At 39.3% G+C, this 20,024-nt stretch overlaps 1 protein-coding gene across 3 annotated transcripts in view; it reads right to left on the bottom strand.

The window, feature by feature from the left end:
* Window positions 1-2,283: 2,283 nt before the first annotated feature.
* LOC136884284 (mitochondrial amidoxime reducing component 2) overlaps window positions 2,284-20,024 on the bottom strand; it is a 65,639-nt gene continuing 47,898 nt past the window's right edge. Inside the window, exons 6-8 of one of the 3 annotated variants that reach the window (XM_067156353.2) lie at window positions 19,810-19,884; window positions 12,001-12,176; window positions 2,284-3,003 (exon numbers count right to left, since the gene is read on the bottom strand). In XM_067156353.2, the coding sequence (XP_067012454.2) occupies window positions 12,047-12,176; window positions 19,810-19,884 (205 nt within the window). In that variant the 3' untranslated portion in view covers window positions 2,284-3,003; window positions 12,001-12,046. Of the gene's footprint in view, window positions 3,004-6,736; window positions 9,156-10,893; window positions 12,177-19,809; window positions 19,885-20,024 lie in introns of those variants that run through there. The other 2 variants (XM_067156352.2, XM_067156351.2) reach the window with 2 other exon arrangements.

Genomic DNA, 20,024 nt, shown 5'->3' with positions numbered 1-20,024 from the left:
TACGGGTGTCAAATAAAAAGACCTGCATCTGGCGAGCCGAAGTCCTCGGACACATCCCGGCACTAAAAGCCGTACGTCATTTCATCTACTGATGTCATTCCACACCATCTCTCCATCGAGAGCTCAGAACAGCTCGAGCAGCTGATCTCCTTACTCCCAAGTCTTCTCACCCAAAGTTCTCAAAACGTTCACAACACTACTCTATCGGAAATCCCCTAGAACAGATTGTGCTGCTTTCCTTAGGATCTATTCCAGTTTTGGAATCAAGTAATAATGTTCAATAACAGACCAACTACATTGGTATTATCAAGTAATCTTGGCGAAGGTCCCATACACTGAAACCTCACTCTAATTAATTGGGGTCTTGCCAATTTTTTATGCACCCTCTCCTTCACATCCTTACAACAACAATCCCAAAATCCTTCATAAGCACTGATGAAATCCGTTTTTTTTTTTTTTTTACAATCCTGTTAATTTGATTACCCTAGTGAAGATCTTTACATATGTTAACAGCTAGGTACAGTAATTAAAACTCCAAGGACATTTCCTCTTGGTGAAACTTGCAACCCGACTTTTCACCCCATTTACCTCCTAGCATTGTCTGCTGACCATTTCAAAACATTGTCAAGGTCTTTTTGATTGAAAATAAAATCAATTCCTCCGGTGCAATAGAAGTGATAGCAGTCTAAAGGTCTTTGTTGTATTATTATTTTAGTAGTTAAATCTTAAAGTAAATGCTCCCCTCCCTTCCCCTGCTGTACGTTGGGTAGGTGGACTAACACCCACAGTATCCCCTGCCTGTCATAAGATGCGACTAAAAGGGGTCCTAGGGACTCTTAACTTGGGAGCGTGGGTTGGCGACCACAATGCCCAGCTGAGTCCTGGCATTACTTCCACTTACTTGCGCCAGGCTCCTCACCGTCATCTATAATGTCCAACCTCCGTGGTCAATTTTTGTTCTTTTGTGACCCCAACGGTATTACAGTATGGAGGCCTAGGGATACCTTCATTTTTCAAAGTGTCTGACACCTTCCATTTTTTCTCTCTGATTAGTGTTATATAGAGGATAGTTGCCCAGTTGTACTTCCTCTTAAAACAATAATCACCACCACCACTTTAAGAAAACCAGCTGAACACTCAAAAACATCTAGATTCCCCACTTACCACTCTGACTCTCTTCAAAAATGATAAATTTAGCAGGAAATCACTGACGTTGGGAACACTGCCCCTCCCTTTACCTCACAACAGCATTTACTTGTCAGTAATAAGCTTATTCTATTCTCCACTGATGAAGACCGGGCCAAAAATTAAAAACCCTTTGTGTTTCTTTTGTATGTACTCTGGTGACGTTTGCTTACATGATAAGTCATTGCTCTCAGTTTCCTATAGGTATAAAATTAATAGATTGTACTTGGGTGGATGAAAAGTGGGTCTAGGCCCACAAGTGGCCACAACTGGTCCTTGGTGCAACAGCTCTGCACTCCAACCGGCCAACCAAGCAGAGGAGGGGTGTCCACGGCTCTACCGTGTCTCTACATGCGGCTGTCCCCAACTGCCAGCTGTCCTGAGAATCGTTTTCCATTATCCTGCACTAAGGCGAATGCCGGGACAGTTCCTAATATAAGCCACGGCCGCCAACCCCCTCATCTTCTCTGTGCATCTCCTTCACCGTAACAAATCTACCGGCCTGAGAGACGGCGTCACCGTCTAAGAGACCCACCTCACCCCTTCAGGGGAAGAACAAAAACATTTTAGTAGTAGTAGTAGTAGTAGTAGTAGTAGTAGTAGATTGTACTTCAGAAAAAATAAATGGAGATATTACATAGTTGCAGTTGCTTCAATTTTCATGCAGGCAGAAGAAAATTTGCTTTAAAATAACGTTTTAACTAATTTTGATGTGCCGTCTGCACTTTTAGAACTGAAGAATGATTAGCAAATGTTGCTTCTTTCACAACACAAACAAGATCACTGTCACCTACCTCTGGGGATTTGAAATGGCAGGTAATATTGGAAGACGTCAAGCTACTTACTGCCTACTTTATGTGGCACGCCACTTCACTTTCCCCGGAGTTTAAAACTTATATTCCCCTTTCAGTTTACTAAATACTCATTTCTGTCTTCCCATTATAACACTGCCATGTTAATTAAAGAATATTCCAGCTGCTAACAACTGGTGAATTCAGCCTCAATCCAGGAGTAAACTGAATCATACTAATTGTTCAGTGTTGTTGTTGTTTGAGACATCAGTCCATAAACGGTTTGATGCAGCCCTCCATGCCGCCCTATCCTGTGCTAACCTTTTCATTTCTACGTATCTGCTACATAACATGTGCTTTAATCTGCTTGTCATATTCATATCTTGGTCTACCCCTACCGTTCTTACCGCCTACAATTCCCTCAAAAACCAACTGCACATGTCCTGGGTGTCTTAAGATGTGTCCTATCATTCTGTCTCTTCTGGTCAAATTTAACCAAATCGATCTCCTCTCACCAATTCGATTCAGTATCTTCATTCTTGATTTGATCTATCCATCTCACCTTCAGTATTCTTTAATGTTCAGCTCCTTCTTTTAAATGTTAAACATATCAACAGCATACGGGTATTGGTTAATGATTCTACTATTTGGTACAAATAAAAATATATCAACCAAATTACATTATAGTAGACGACGCTTTAATATTGATGATTTAAGTGGGCATTATCCACGAAAGCAAAGATAATAGAGGATTGCCCGGGGTAATCCTGGATGTATAGTACCCTTAATGCATAGCCACATATCTTACATTCAAAAATTGTACACACAGGTAAGGTTACCATAATCCTGGAATCCAAAAATAGGATATCATTGACCTATTAGTACAGCTGATATCAGGAAGCATTTATCCTAAGAAAATTACATTAATATGTTTGTACAAACTTCATTTAATGAGGAGAAGATGTATTGCTACACAAATGTGTGTTTATAATGCAGTAAGCATATATACCACTCGTACTCGTCAGAGCTAAAAATAGAAGAAAAGAACTTGGTTGGATTTTGACGTACCCTATGAAACTCGCAACTTACATGTTTCATATTGTATTGCATTTACAGACATTATTGTTAACTGGTTTGTTTCTTCTGTGTATGGGGCACAAAATACCCTCTGTGTATCCACACTGTGGCGAGCAACAGAGATGTAATACACTACAATTTTGAGCGGATCACAATACTGTTCCCCAGAAACACAATCATGGAAAATAGCTAACCACTTCTTGGTAAACTTCATAATCTCAAAATCTTCAACCTTTGTCTCTTGCAAAAAAATGTTTCAATATGTTCTTTACCATATTATATTGTGGACGTCTTTTTGGCCCAGGCAAGACCTAGATAAAGCTAATCAGTTTAAATATCTTTGTTTTTCTACAAAGCTCTCAGGCTTGACATGCTTGTCATACTATGTCTGTAATATTAAAAGAAGCATTCTAACAGATAGGACTGGAGGGAGAAGCATTGCCAATTTAACCAAATCGATCTCCTCTCGCCAATTCGATTCTTCATTCTTGATTCGATCTATCCATCTCACCTTCCGTGAGACCAACCCACGTTTCCATGGCAACCATACCCCCTACTCCCTTATTTCCACCCAGGCTGAAACTAAACGGACCTCCCTCTAAGAAATGTCAGAATGCTTCTTTCAATATTACGACCTTAGTATGTTGTTTTCAGGTGACTCGGGCTGTTTTCAGTGCTTATTTTGAAATGATTAAGTCAATATAGCAGATGCAGCACAATTGCATGAAATAAATTTTATTTTGGAGCCATATTGACAGTATGTTATATAAATTACAAAATTAGTATATTGGTTCCACCTAGTCAATACTTATAAGTTTATTTACAATTCAAAATTGTAGAAGCATCTTAAAATTACAGGACATGTTTCAGCCAAATTAGGCCTCTTCAACTGCCTAGAATTAATTAATATACTGGAAGTTACAAAACATGGATAAAATTCACACTCATATGGTATTTATAAATTAAAAAGTACATGTTGAATCATTACGAGATGAAGTCACTACATTTAATGTGATGAAGTTAAAACAGTTCTATGTAAAATAACGATGATGTAATGTACCTCAGGAGCTCCGAACTCCTCCGTGGAAAGGTACTCGTACAAATATGCACAGTGAAGGCAGGAAAGTGAAGTGTGAGATTGTCATGTTGTAACCGTACAACAGGGTTACAGATTCCATTCAGTATTTATTATTATTATTATTATTATTATTATTATTATTATTATTATTATTATTATTATTATTGTTGTTGTTGTTGTTGTTGTTGTTATCATTATTAACCCGATTCAGTAGATTTTATATTCTGTTTCTCATCATTTAGACTGTAATAATTAGGTATCACGCATATTATTGTATTGAATCATAGGTTAAGTGAATATGTTTGTAATTATGCTGTATATTAGTAAGTGAGATTTGTTGGTTTGATATAGTCATTCTGTGGCTTGTAACTCTAGGCAGATGTGTTGGCAGAGTATTTTGCAATCGAGGCTATGTTTAACTGAGAATGTTATGTGCAAGTAGGTTTTCCGGTGACTCATGCCGCATAGTCACTGTAATACGCTTGGGTACGCTTATACGACACATGACTGATGACATCAGTGCGTGGACACGTGATTGCGACCAAGTGTCAGTATTCGCCAGCTACTGTATGTTCAGGTGGAAGGGATGAACAGAGAGTAGGAAGATGAGTCGTCATCGCGAGGTTATAAAAGTCGATGCGACGGTGGTGAGAGGTATCAGATCATAGGTATCAGTCAGATGTATCAAATGGAAGAAGTGGTCTTAGAGTGATGGTCAGAGCTAAGAGTTGTGTTTGATGAAGTAATAATCGAGGAGGTCTACAAGTGGTGGTTGTATCCGAGCAGAGACGGGTACTATGCTGATAAAGAAACATCATCTTCTTGTGAGGATGGACTTCACAAGATGTTTCAATAATATTTTCCAATTTCTTATAATATATTGAGTGGATGTAATTACATTGGAGCTCCCTACACGCGTACATGGTATGTAGGCCAACTCCTTGTTATATAAGAAGATAACAGCAGACGGCTCCCGACTTCAGCTCATAGGTTTTCCCAGGAATTTCAAATTCAACAGCGGTGTATGCAGACATCAGGTAATTAAAGCATCAGACATGTTATGCATTCATAACATGAAGAAGAATGTAATCAGCGGCGATATCACATCTCACTTCAAGTTCATGCCAATAGTTTTTTTTGTTTAGATTAAATTTTCTTTTTCATATTACCGCAAATCTCACTAGATATATTTTTTTGTTAAATTAAAAGACGTCAATGCTTGTTCATTGTGACGTAAATTATAGTCATAAACTCAGTTTTTTATAATAAGTGATTCCAGTTCCATGTACAATCCTCAATTGTGGAAATCCAAATTTTGTTGTTTTTATTTAAAAAGCAACTGGCGCTCAAACAAATGTTATGTATATTGTGTGAAGGAGATGAAGGTATAAGAGTAGTGGTTGGAGTTGCCACAATGTTGGTACAAACATTTCATTTTCCTAAACACAGGATCGAATGTGGCATCATATAGCAAATGTTTACTCATATCACCTTAATTTCTTAATAATTTTAGACTTCAACTGGAGGAGTAAAATAATATAGTGCATAATAATGATTTCCTATGAGCATTTTTGATACATGACGGGAAACGTTTCTCGGAACCTCATAGTGCATGGAAGGCAGACACAGCACTTCTTTACATTTGCCTACTAATTATTTTTTTCTTCATTTACACACAAAGTGAACATGCATGTATTAAGTAAGTATTGTGCAGACTGAGCTGGATTTACAACCTTTCTCCATTTTTCGCTCTCTTTGGTTGGCAGTTATTGTGGAAATTAACATCAGAATGACACTCCCCCACTCCTCTCCGTTCCTTGTCACCACTTCCCCGTAATGCCAGTGCTCAATAAAACTCGTGAGTATTATAAGAGTTTGCTTTCATTCTCTATACAGGGCGAGTCTTTTCTCTTAGAGGGCAAAAACCAAGGATGTAAAGCCAAAATGTATAGCACAGTTCACTATCGTTTTTGCACTCATGTATGGCTGTATGCTACTAAGACCAGACCTGTATCACAACTGTCAGTCCTAACTAACACTCAAAACATATGTCAGTTTGAACAGTGGGTGCATAGATCTTTTCATAATGCAATTTGCAGGCTGGGCTGGGCAATAAAGATCACAGCAGTAGCTCAAAGTGATTCCCATCCTTGATGTAACAAAAAGTATCGGACCAGTCACCTTCCTGCAGTTTGCCATAGAGGAGACACTCGTCCTGTAGATGATGTGATGATTGTTCAGCATTGTTACTTTAGATTATGAAGTTTCAAATGTAGCATTTGATTAAACAGAAACTTCATAATAATGTTACTGGTCCCACTGACTAATTCTATTTTTTGTAAACACTGAGGTGCGGGAATTTTGGTTCCGCAGGCGTTCTTTCAAGTGCCAATCGAGGCTGGCATATTTGAGCACATTCAAGTACCACACTGGACATAGCCAGGATCTAACCTGCCAACTTGGGCCCTATGAGACCAGTGTTCTACCATTTAAGTTATTCTGTCCAGCAGACAAACTTACCTACGCAGCAGAGGACTCTGCTTTCAATCAAATGACTTAACACTCCCTGCATTTACATTATGCATATAATTTCTTTTTCTCTCTCTTTATTTTTTTTTTTTATCATAGGTAAATTTTAATACTTCTTTAGTATTACTCACATCCCCTATCTGGACATTATCCTTGTAACCAACAATCTTTACATCCTGCTGACTGAATACTTCTGCCTTTTTAGATCCTCACATACACACTCCCCTTATTTATTTATCGTATGGTTTACAATCACATCACAATAAAAGTATTTTAAAATTATTTTCACGTCTGAACACATTAAGTCAAAATGTCAGATTGGTATCTCTAATATAATTTACACCGTTTTGAGTAGCCATCAGGAACTCGGCTGGATCTCCTGAGAAGGCTGATAGAGGGCATTCTTAGATAATATGCTGAACAGTTTGTCTTTCAGCACCACAACTACACTTGGGAGATGGAATTTTCTTCCATTTATAAAGGGAGTCTGCACATCTACCACACTTAGTTCTGATTCGGTTTAGAGGACACCAAATTTTTCTGGCGAGCTCAAAACCTGGTGGCTTAGATGTGATGCATGGCATAGCTTGCTGTTCTGGTGTTGCAGAGGTCTTCCATAATTGCTTCCAGCTGTCAATCATGTTGAAATTACTTTCAGCAAGCTTCCTTGCGGTATTCAATGGAGGGTGGCGAGAGCGAAGTATCTTCCTGTTAATAACAGGGAGGTCAAGATGTACAGGAAGAGAAGAATTGTTGCACATATTATTGTACACCTTGATAAGTGCTTGTTCTCTTCTCACGGATGGAGGTGGTATGTGACTTAATGATGGCAGCCAATATGTTGGAATACATGTGATTGTCCCTGATATTAAATGCATGGTTTGGTTGAGCTGAGTATCAACAAGCTTAACATGAGCACTGTTTATCCAGATTGGAGCACAATATTCAGCCACGGGATAAACTAGGGCAGAAGTCCGAAGTACAGAAGCTGTTGACCCCCACGTAGTGCCGCACAGTTTCTGTAGGATATTATTTCTGGTTCTGAATTTGGCGGCAGTTCTGCTAAGATGTTCTTTGAAACTTAGGTAGGCCATGACTTAAGATCAAGTGTAGTTTCTGTGCGTCTTATCTCCATCTATACATTAGAACTATGCTCCGTTTGTGGTTTTTAGGCAGTATTTTTGACACTGCGTTAAGTGTTTAGTGTGTGTTAGTGTTAACTAGAGAGTTTATGATCGTTTATCACCTATTTTAGGCATAAATATTTCTTACTGTCGTGCCCTAAGTATCAGCCATATTGTTTTTGCATGCATTCGATCCATAGATAACACCACAAAGAGAGAAACTTGATATACCGGTATAGGTTTACATTCTTTGCCTTAAGTGTCAGCCATTTTGGTTGACTTGCCACCAATACCACGGTAGTCAAGGAGAAGATAGACGCTATGTATGGCCTCCCCGATATTCCTAAGACTCAGAGTCTACACTTCTGATTGCGGGGACAACGTTGCTCAACGTCCGTAGGTTTTACCTGAAATTTCCCTACACGTGTCCTCCGGGTGGTGCCAACTGAGCAACAACACTGGTTGGATCTCCTGGCATAAATCACATCATACACTTCCCTTGTTCATTAATGTTTCCTGGAATGTCCTTCTTGGAACCTGTTTCTGCCTTAAAGTACCTCACAGGACTAAATAGAATTAACAGATCAGGTTAATATGAACTTCTGGCAGTTTAAAATATTATAAACATACATTTAAAAAATCAACAAACGTGTAACAATGTATAGTAACTTACTTTGATTATGCTGCTTTGCTTTGCTGGCACCGTATCACAGCATGATCATGTCGTCTTGTGTTGAGCAGTGTCTTTTTGATCGTAATGATGATCGAGCCAGCCTATGCCAGCAATGAAATCTTGTTCTCTGTTGTTGAAACACTTTAAAAAATCCACTGACATTGCTTGCAACATTGGCCCAGATAAAAAATTTCCCTTTCCTCTCATCTGCTGAAACCACAAAATCACCATCTCCGATGTCTGCATGTACTCACTATTTTTCATTGTTTTTCTCTTTTGTGTTATGTTTTCCTCCTGTCATTTGTGTACATTGGGATACCCTTTCTTCATTTTCCAGCCTCTTCCGTTTCAAACACTTTTCCCAACACCTAAATAACTAGTCACATTTATAAAGGTTTCATCATGATCTAACAGTTTAATAGCATTAAGCTTATCTTCCAATGACAGAGATGACAGTACTGATATATCAAGCCACGAAACAATATAATTTTGCACTTTCAGTCTGATAATGAATAGAAGAGAGCGGTTAGACTCAAGCCATGAAACAATTCAATTGTCGGGTGCTAGTGCAAACATGATTCTTATTTAATTAATTTTTTGTTGGGCTCAGATAAGACAGAACCTTGGTTAGTTGAAGTTCTACTGTATGTACCCGATTATTAAATCAAGAACACTTGAAGCTAAGACCATCAGAGAACCTGGAGATAACAAAAATTAAAATCAATCAATTCCAAATGTGTCATAAGAGATGTATAGAGGGAAATAAGAGGGAACATTTACGTGACAGAGACTTCTGTCACTTGGAAAGGAAATGTATATATGTGTCTTCACTTCCACTACAAATTGTGTAAGTTGTGACATGTCCAAGTTTCACAACTAAGTATTTTTTATTTTCCACCTTGTCGATACACGAAATTGCTTAAGGCAACTTATTGGTTAAAAGTGGTACATGTTTCGTATATTATCAACATCTTCAGCCACATAACACTGTTTAGATTAAACATTCGACACATATCGACAAAGTATCAATGTTTTAGAGGAAGTGTCCTTAAAATTAACACGAGACGATATATGAATGTTTCATCTAAACAGTGTTATGTGGCTGAAAATGTTGATATTATACGAAATATGTACCACTTTTAACCAACAAGTTGCCTTAAGCAATTTAGTGTATCGACAAGGTGGAAAATAAAAAATACTTAATTGTGAATCTGTTTAAGTGCGATATGGACCATGAAGCTTATTTTATGTAATGTCCAAGTTTCTCATTAATACCACAAATCTTTTATTGTAAGGCATTAACCAGTCAGTCCAAGCTTTTCAATTCATGTCTCTCATTTCTTTTTGAAAATAAATGTAAAATGAAATTTATTTCAATGCTGTTACTAACAGTATCACAGAAATTCTGAAGTTGTGCAGCACACCTGTTGAGAAGTTCTGCTTTAGGTGGATGATGTTGCCATGTCTTTACCTTTTATGATATATTGGCAGAGGCTTGACAAATGAACACAGGCATAACATCAATTGGAAATATTCCAGTTTTTTTTTTTAAAGTTGGACCCAGTTTTAGTTCATAAAATAATTACTAATAGATAGTTTGTTGAGCATATTTCTTTCATCACACCCGTTTTTTGTTTTTTTACAAGTTGACTTGCGTTGCACCGAGACAGATATACCTTATGGCGATGATGGGACAGGAAAGGCCTAGAAATGGGGAAGGAAGCGGCTGTAGCCTTAATTAAGGTTCAGCCCCAGCATTTGCCTGGTATGAAAATGGGAAACCAGAGAAAACCATCTTCAGGGTTGCCGACAGTGGGGTTCGAACACACTGAAAATCCATCCACAGCCTGATTTCAGTCATTTGACCAGGTCGGGAATGGAATGAATGAATGAAACCCCGTTCTAGTGGCGAGGATGGGAATTGTGCCGGCTGCCGAAGCCTATCGCACTCCTCTGGGGCAATGATTAATGGAACGAAATATTGGAGAGTGTTGCTGGAATGAAAGATGACAAGGAAAACCGAAGTGCCCGGAGAAAAACCTGTCCTGCCTCCGCTTTGTCCAGCACAAATCTCACATGGAGTGACCAGGATTTGAACCTCGGAACGCAACGGTGAGAGGCCGAGGGTTCGAACCCACTATCTCCCGAATACTGGATACTGGCTGCACTCTGAAGCTATTGAGCTCTATCATCACATCCATGACAAATGCCTAATGGTCTTGAAAGTCTAGACGTCAAAAAGCACGTGGAATATATTGTGAGCCATGGATCCAACTCCACAGGTAGCTGTTGGAGTTTAAAGTTCAGAAAGTTTAAGTGTTGAAGCAACATTCATGGCAAGCCTCAAGAGGCATGAGACTTGTCAAAAATTACTCGACTACATGAAAGGCAGGGAAGCAACAGGGACTATGGTGGCATTATCCAATAAAAAAAGTATTACTGACCAAAATACAGCAAGTGCATTCGAAGAACCAGCCATGTGGGGCTTGCCTTGTCGGTGTGTTGACGGCGGTGGTTCAACCATACAGCAATATTAAGAACTTAGCAATCTTATAAAAGGAGATGCTGAAACTGCCTGCCTTCATTGTGCTCACATACATCATTTTACAAAGGAAATATAATGTGTCCTCCTATTCAATACTCACTCACCGTGGTTCACGTGTTGTCAGTTTCCCTGTAGATAACTTACCGCAGTTTAGTAGCCTCTCACAGACGGGTATAAGAAACTGCTAATTTTTGTGAAAGATTACTCAGGGATCTATTGGAGAATTTTCCAAACAATGACCTATGTGATCAAATTTATCTTTGGTGAGAACTCAACGTTCTCTGTCTGATTTCTTCTTGTAGCCTGAAATTTATTATAAAGAGCTTGAATTACTGTATGACCAGGAACTTTCACACCTAGAAATCTTTCTTGGCACGTTAATGAGTTAATGAGTTAACAGAAGTCATAAATACTCATGTGGTAGTAAATGTACGTTGTTGGAGGCTAGTTGGATCCTCAAAGGTTGTGCAGTTAAACGGAAACTCCAGAAACCAACAACAGCACCATAATGTGGTGAACATGGCACAATAAGAATTGAGGTGGTTTGCCATTGCTTTCCTCACTGGAGCCATTCCAGCACCCCTGACCCCATGAGTAGCACGTTTCACAAGATTCAACCAGCCATGCTTCAAATGTCATCTATCACAGGAGACAGACTTCAGTCGAAGCTACGTTTTGTTCTGGCCTATGCCAAGAGGCATCGATTAAGAAATAGCAACAGTCAGAGTAAACCTATACTGAGCCTCACGTGAGGCACTCGTTCAAAAATTAACTCGCCAAGGACAGATGTGCACACCTCCCTTGAATGGATGTTGTGAGACAACTCTTGTATGAACACTGCATGGCTGGTTCTCGGCTGAAATGCCCTAACTGAAGTTACATTCACTGGACTCATACTGGCACATCCTCTGCAGTCTGATCCTTGAAAATCAGTACGTTGACCTATCCCAAGTTGTTATTACATGACAAAGAGTGAACTGATCCACTGGATCACACACCTAATGCACCCAAACTTGAAGTAAAGAAGTTATCTTCTGGCGGAGTCTAATTCACACCAACATACACTTCGTCTCCAACTTTGACAGAGCCACCAGTGCAGAGAACCAAATGAAGTCCCATACAAGGAGACTCTCCAACCCAACGCTTGAGTTTGGCATCAGTTATCTGGCGGTACCTGCAACAGGCACGAAATGTGCTTCTAAATACATGGCGTATTCAACATTCGACCTGTTCATATCGAGTAAAATTCCAAGTCATGGAAAGGAACAAAACAACAGTCAAATCAATTCAAATATGCAAAGAACACGAAAGGATAAACATAACGACAAGTTTAAGCTTCAGCCCAAGGAAAAGTCCCTTCTGTTATAATTACTGTGTTAAGGGAGTGAATGTACTTGATAGGGACTGCTGTAAATACCTGGCATTAATATAAGGAAAGATCATCATTGGGGTAATCACATTAACAATGTTATAAATAAGGATTACAGATCTCTTCATATGGTTACAAGTTGGGGATGGATTTCTGTGACAAGTCATTTTCTTTTACATTATATCATATAGTCTTGGATTTTCAACACATTTCCAACCATGATAATCAAAATTAAACGAGGTTTTACTGGATACATAAATGAATATTTAGGCTTTTTTTCTTGTTTCGTGGCATATTTTGAACAAAATATCATAACGCCATATTTTGGTAATTTTCATTGTAATTTTGTTTTATAAACATCAGAGTAAGCTCTAGAAAGTATTTTTCAGCATGGACTAGAAAATACTTCTACTGAAGAACTATTGAAATGTAGTGTATGGAATGTTTCTAGCAGGTAAGAGCTACTGTTTGCTGGTTGGGTCAGTTTCTGAAAACCACAGGAGATAGTTTACATGGAAGCAGAGGCAATTCTGCTGTTATTTGACAATGTTCATACCTCTCTCGTTCTCCCTTCCCATTTCCTCCTTCAACACACTGAATGACCTTGGTTATTGAGGGAGCTTCAGTCATTCAGTTGCTTTCAATATGCGTAAAACAAAAGTCTCAGTTAGTGAAAAGTTGCAAAGTTTTGTTTCAAAGTTCGGTGAAAAATTCAGTACAGATGGAGTGATATTCTGTAAATTGCATGAGCATGCGAAAGGAACAGTACCTAGCATCTAGGATGTGTAGAAAATTAGAAAATGTACCAGAAAAGAATAGGGGACTTTTGTACCTGCATGGAATAAGTGACATTCTTTGTGGAAACCCTTCATCTGCAGATTTTCAGGAATTTTCTCCAAGCAGTCCTGATAATGGAGGCTAGATCAGGTATGAAAGCTTTGTTCACATAACAGGTACTTTGTGTACAGCGTAAAACTGATTAAATATTGAGCAGTAACTGTAGTGTTTGTGTCCGTCCTTGCCTAGGAGTTCATCAACTATTCATCATTATAGTCAATTTTTGAGTTAAAGATTTTGAAGAATTAAAACTATTTAAACTCTACATTAACTGCAATCTGTAACAAAACTGTTTCTGTATGTAATGTAGATGGTATTCATAAAGTCATATTTTGAAGTTTATAGGTCATATTTTTATGTTTTTTAGGTCATCCTGTAAATGCATATTTCATGCATTTATAGGTCATAGGAATCTGCCTCCTAGTTATGAGGGTATTTATGGTTTGTAGTGAGAATGTAAAAGAGAGGATGCATAAGTCACTGGTAAGACCCTAATTAGAGTTGTTCCACAGGCAATGTAAAGAAAGGAGTAGATAGGGAGGGAGGGGAGAAGGGGTGTCTAAGGTGGGGCTGAAGGATGAAGAAAAAAAGACTGCTGTTGAGAGGGGTATTTAAAGAGATTATAAACCCCATGGCACTACAGCCCTTGAAGGGCCTTGGCCTACCAAGCGACCGCTGCTCAGCCCGAAGACCTGCAGATTACGAGGTGTCGTGTGGTCAGCACGACAAATCCTCTCAGCCGTCATTCTTGGCTTTCTAGACCGGGGCCGCTATCTCACCGTCAGATAGCTCCTCAATTCTAATCACGTAGGCTGAGTGGACCTCGAACCAGCCCTCAGGTCTAGGTAAAAATCCCTGACCTGGCCGGGAATAAAACCCGGGGCCTCCGGGTGAGAGGCAGGCACGCTACCCCTACACCATGGGGCCGGCTAAAGAGATTATACAGGAAAGAATTCTTTCTTTCTGAGGCATGATTACTAAAGAGAGGAATTAAAAGGTCAAAGAAAACATTTGATTTCTCTGAAATTTCATTTAGATTGAAGTTAGGAGTGAAAAACTGTTCCAGATGGATGAAACAGTTTTCTGTAATATGGAACAAGGAACCTTTTTTTATAACTTTGTGAATTTTCATGTGTTGGTTGATATTAGTGTGTTGATATCAGGGTGTTAACATGCTCTAAGTATCTTGTATGGAAGCTCCTATTTGTTTGACCAGCATAAGATACGTTACAATTATTACAATTGAGTCTATAAACACCTGACTTGGTGAACTTATTGTTATGATTAATAGGGTTGATATTGTGTTACAAGTTTTGAAGGCTATTTCGATGTCTTGCTTTTTAAATATGTCTGTGATTTGGTACATTTGTTTATTATTAAATGTAAAAGTAGGTAAAAATAAATGTGAGTTTTTCTTTTGTTAAAGTGGTTGAAGGTTGGTGTTTATGTTTATTAATGATTTTCTCTATAAAGGAGCTGGGGCTATACTGCGAGTGGTGTTTAATTTTTTTTTTAATCCTCAAGAGAAATTACCATTTTTTTTGTCTGGGAATTCCATTAAGAAAACTAATGAATTGGTTGAAAAACTAAATCATGTTTGTAATCACCCAACTATTCTCTCCACTCCTTTGATATTGTTAACATGTACCCAAGCATCCCGATTTTTAAAAAATTGACCCATTATTCACAACAATTTAAATAAACACAGTGGCCTGAGCCCACTAGAAATTCAAGATTTCATCTCTATTGGTTTTGAATAACAATTATTTCACATTTGACAATACCATTTATCAGCAAAATGTCGGGCTCCATGGCTAAATGGTTAGCATGCTGGTGCTTACCACAGTTCTGGCACTCTGTTTCAGGATGCACAGGCTGATGTTGACAGAAGGGTGTTACTTATAAGTGCTGTAGTTGTCTCTTGGCAACCGCAATCCTTCCTGAGGTGAAATGTAGGTCTAGATCTGCTACATACAGTTACAGAACGACTGCAACTACATTGAAAATGACTGCAAACAGCGTGGCACTCGGTACAGATCCCTGTGGTAATTCATTTTCTTGAATGTAATATTGAGACCATGCCCTCCCTACTCAAACTCGGAATAGACGGAGGGACATGAAATTCTCAATAAATGTCTGCCAAATTTCCCCAAAATCCTCACTGGTGTAGGGTGGAAAATAAAATGGCGTATGGCTTTTAGTGCCGGGAGTGTCCGAGGACATGTAGGTCTTTTTGATTTGATGCCCGTAGGCGACCTGCCCATCGTGATGAGAACAATATGAAGACGACACACACACCCAGCCCCCGTGCCAGCGGAATTAACGAATTATGGTTAAAATTCCTGACCCTTCCGGGAATCACATCCGGGACCCCTGTGTCCAAAGGCCAGCACACTAACCATTTAGCCATGCATCTAGACTGTAGGGTGGAGATAATCCCATACTGCCAGGTAGTATTGTAAACTTTTTCCAGCTCGAAGAATACATCGATTAAGTGCTTCTTCTGAAGAAAAGCCTCTTGATTGATGCTCTTCAGTGCAACCAGGTGATTGGCAGCAGGCCGATGAGAGCAGAAACTACACCAGAGATCACACTCTGCCAAGGCCCACACAGGTCATTGGTTCACCATCCTTTCAGAAAGGCCATTTGCAAGGCATATTGGCCTACAGCTGTCCACAAGCTTTGGATCTTTACATGGCGTGGTATTAAAACTTCCATAGCCATTTAGATAGCTCTCCTTCACTCCATATGCTGTTTAATAGGGTGAGGATATCCCTTTATTTTCTTAAAACTTCATTTGGATAAAATAACACTTTTGTTGATCGTCTTTGACAGCTAATATTTATAACACTGAGGTATGCTTATAAATATATATATCCTCTGGCCTGTCTCCACCAATTAACATTTAACACCAACATGTTAAATTGGACATGTTAGAATTGACATGTATGTTGTCACTGAGTCTCCCAATTAACTTTTCATGTTAACTCAGAATGCTGAGGTTAACACTTTTTTTTTCTTTTGCTATTTGCTTTACATCGCACCGACACAGATAGGACTTACGGCGACGATGGGACTGGAAGGAAGCAGCTGTGGCCTTAATTAAGGTACAGCCCCAGCATTTGCCTGGTGTGAAAATGGGAAACCACGGAAAACCATCTTCAGAGCTGCCGACAGTGGGGTTCGAACCTACTATCTCCCGAATACTGGTTAACACTTTTAACATGTTGGCGTGTTTTCCGCTCCAAGTGGAAAACTTGGCAGTTCGTTGTTCACGAGATGTTGGCACAGCTTCGGCAACTTTCCTGCTGTTTCCATGCCAGCAGATAGCATAAATGACGTGTTTCTCGTGGGGAAAAAAAAAGTAGGATTATAGTTACAAGCTACAAATACAGTACGTGTATGTGTGTCCTTCTCTCTGCACTATACTAAAAATTTTAGTCAGAAATGGAGTGGAGCAAAGAGATCACTCTGGACTTAATAAATGATATAATACAAGGACCTTCTTTGTGGAATGTCTCATCAACATAAAGTGAGGAAAGCCGACAGTTTCCAGGAACTCGAAATTATAATTGCGAGTTCAATCATCAATCAATCACTACTGATCTGCATTTAGGGCAGTCGCCCAGGTGGCAGATTCCCTATCTGTTGTTTTCCTAGCCTTTTCTTAAATGATTACAAAGAAAATGGAAATTTATTGAACATCTCCCTTGGCAAGGTATTCCAATCCCTAACCCCCCTTCCTATAAACAAATATTTGCCCCAATTTGTCCTCTTGAATTCCAACTTTATCTTCCCACGAGTGCATTGAAAAAAAACTAGCCTCCCTCCACTTCTAGTATAGTCGAGAATTGCAAAAACTTCAGAAAAGTCGAAAATGCAGAGTTATCCCAAGACGTAGGTGAGGTGGAATAGCTGCTCGTAACTGTGTGTCCTCCTTTCTTATGGTAAGAAACATTTTTTTCCAAAACTACATTAAAATCATGCTCAGAAAATTCTCAGAAAGTTTTAAAATCCAAACCTGTCTTCTACTTTTAGCTCATTCAGAATGTCATCACATTGTGCCTTTTATTGAGATATTGTCGTACCCACATTCTCCTCTCCTTCCTTCTCAAGATCTTGTAAGAAGCAACAGCGGCAATAACAAAGGCCAAATCCTCTTCATCCGAGTCCATTGTCCTTCTGTCCACAAACTGATATGCTGAACTACCTGTATATAAACAAAGGACGTCAAGTTTAATAATAATGTTATTTGCTTTACGTCCGACTAACTACTATTATAGTTTGTAGGGACACTGAGGTGCTGGAATTTCGTTCTGCAGGAGTTCTTTTATGTGCCAGTAAATCTACAGGCACGAGGTAACGTATATTGTCCTGAAACAGAGCACCAGAACTGTGGTAGACACCAGCAGATTTTTGGGTCTCCATTTTGATAAGAGACTAACGTGGCAGCCCCACGTTCGTCAGCTGAAGGTGGCCCGCACCAAGAAACTTAACAAGCGGCACTTTGTGCAGTGCTGTTACCTACAGTTCTATCCTACACTGCCTAGGGTAGAGCGGCAGTATGGTTCAGCATCAAGAACTGAATTTAAACTTTTTAAACACCATAGACCACAGAGCAGTTAGGCTGACAACCGGAGCATTCCGTACTAGCCTACTCCTCATCCACTGATTGGAATAACATTTTAAGGATGGATGTGGAAACATGCCGCAAACCCCTTCAGACAGTAAAAGTGAATATTGCAAAGGGAAACAGTCATGATAGAATCGTTCCCACCCCATAAATAACTATCTGCTGCAAAATGACAAGGACCAGAAACTTCCTACTGCTGTGTATGCACAGTCTTTAATTTCCTGGACATCTGGAGATGACTTGAACAGCTTAATGAATTGCACAAGGAATTCACAAGAATATTATGCTACGTCAATGAAACAAGTCCCTTCTTCCATCAGAATTTGATCTGGCTCAGGGTAAATGAAATGAAATGGCGTATGGCTTTTAGTGCCGGGAGTGTCCGAGGACAAGTTTGGCTCGCCAGATGCAGGTCTTTTGATTTGACACCCATAGGCGACCTGCACATTGTTATGAGGATGGAATGATGATGAAGACGTCACATACACCCAGCCCCCGTGCCACCGAAATTAACCACCTATCGTTACAATTCCCGACCCTGCCGGGAATCAAACCCGCGACCCCTGTGACCAAAGGCCAGCGCACTAACCATTTAGCCATGGAGCTGGACAGTATAAATAATTAAACGAGAAACCTCGTTAATCCGTTCCTCATTAACACGTTTTCCCACTTGACATGTCGTGAACTCAAAGTCCCAATTCTCATCGTATTAAATCTGTATAAAAAATACCTCACTTATTGCATCACATAAATCACTATTACCGCTTAGGATGATCATATTTTTCCTAGCCCTGAAAGTGTTATTTTGTCATCCCTTGTGAAAGGAATGCGATTTCCAACTGAGGTAAGAGCCGTTGCCACAGTTGCGTGATTACGGAAAAAGGCCTTAAAATCCTGAACTTCACAGCATAAGTTGCACCTTCGGGGAGCAGGCCGTTAGCCTCAGGAATGTTCAGTTTTGCTTGCTGGTTAGCAGTGAGATTGCTGAATAACAAAGTGAGCCTCTTTGTGCTTGTATTTTGCATTCCATTCAGAAGTTAGAAATATATTTTGTGTTCAATAGTACAGTGAAGTGTAGCGAATATTTGTCACGTGATAGCCTAGTTATGAATACGGAAAACGTTATGAAATAACTTACTAATGAAGACAAAATTAAAACCTGTCAGAAAGCGGACTGGCGTCCTCATCTTAAAGTGCGCAGAGGTTGTGAATATTGAACTCGCACCTTCGAGTTTTGACTCGATCACTCTAGTTGGTCAAAGTTTTGTCGGATTCAAAATGGCGGCCAAAATTGTTTCTCACAGTCGTACATGGTCGAGTATAACCTTCCAAATCATTATCTAAGAATGTGACCAGAAAATAATGCTTAATAACCCAGTGCTCCGAAATAAAAGGCTACTTTAGAGAGAGAGAGAGTGTGATATTTTTATTGGTCCACATGCACATGTTTGTTGTCTGGTGCTTTTCACACCTTTCAGTGCACTTGTTTCCCCTGGGAAAAGGTTTCCATATTTGTTCTCTCATGTTTTTCACACCTTATAATTCTTTCCTCTGATCTTTACAAATGATAGATATATCTTCCCCTGTTCCTGTGGATACATGACGTAAAATGCCCTCATGTCAGAAAAAATTGTATCTAGTGTTTCCATATCCCTGTTCGATAGTTTTTATTCGTATATTTAGTAGCACGTTTTCTCACTTAATATGTCCTTGTTCCTTGTCCCCTGCAGAAACGTCTTAACAAGGTTTTACGGTTATTCACTAGAGCTCTCACAATAAGCGACAGAATGGTGTCTAAAATGCTTCCTGAAAGTGACTTGTAGTTCCATATTCATACATAACGTCTTCATTTTTTGGCAGTTTTGTCTCGAAGTCTCCGACTGAATTCAAGCTGACCTAATGACCAAACACACAGGGGCTGAACATATATGGGAAGACCTTAAAAGAGTTCCACCAACAGTTACTTACGTTTTCAAAGTCTTGACAGGCTCCATCGTGTGATCCTTGACACCAGTCTCAGGGTTGACTGTAGTTAGGATGCACCTGCAACAAAGTGATACTTATAATCGTTGTATTAAAGAATATTTATCATTATAATTAATCACATAACGTCATATCAGCACACTTACTAAGATGGCTTTGATATTTTATAATGATTATTATACAGAATATTTAGCCACTCT

Source organism: Anabrus simplex, chromosome 12 (genome assembly GCF_040414725.1).
Source record: "Anabrus simplex isolate iqAnaSimp1 chromosome 12, ASM4041472v1, whole genome shotgun sequence".
Lineage (NCBI taxonomy): Eukaryota > Metazoa > Arthropoda > Insecta > Orthoptera > Tettigoniidae > Anabrus > Anabrus simplex.
This window is presented reverse-complemented; position numbering and strand designations above follow the sequence as displayed.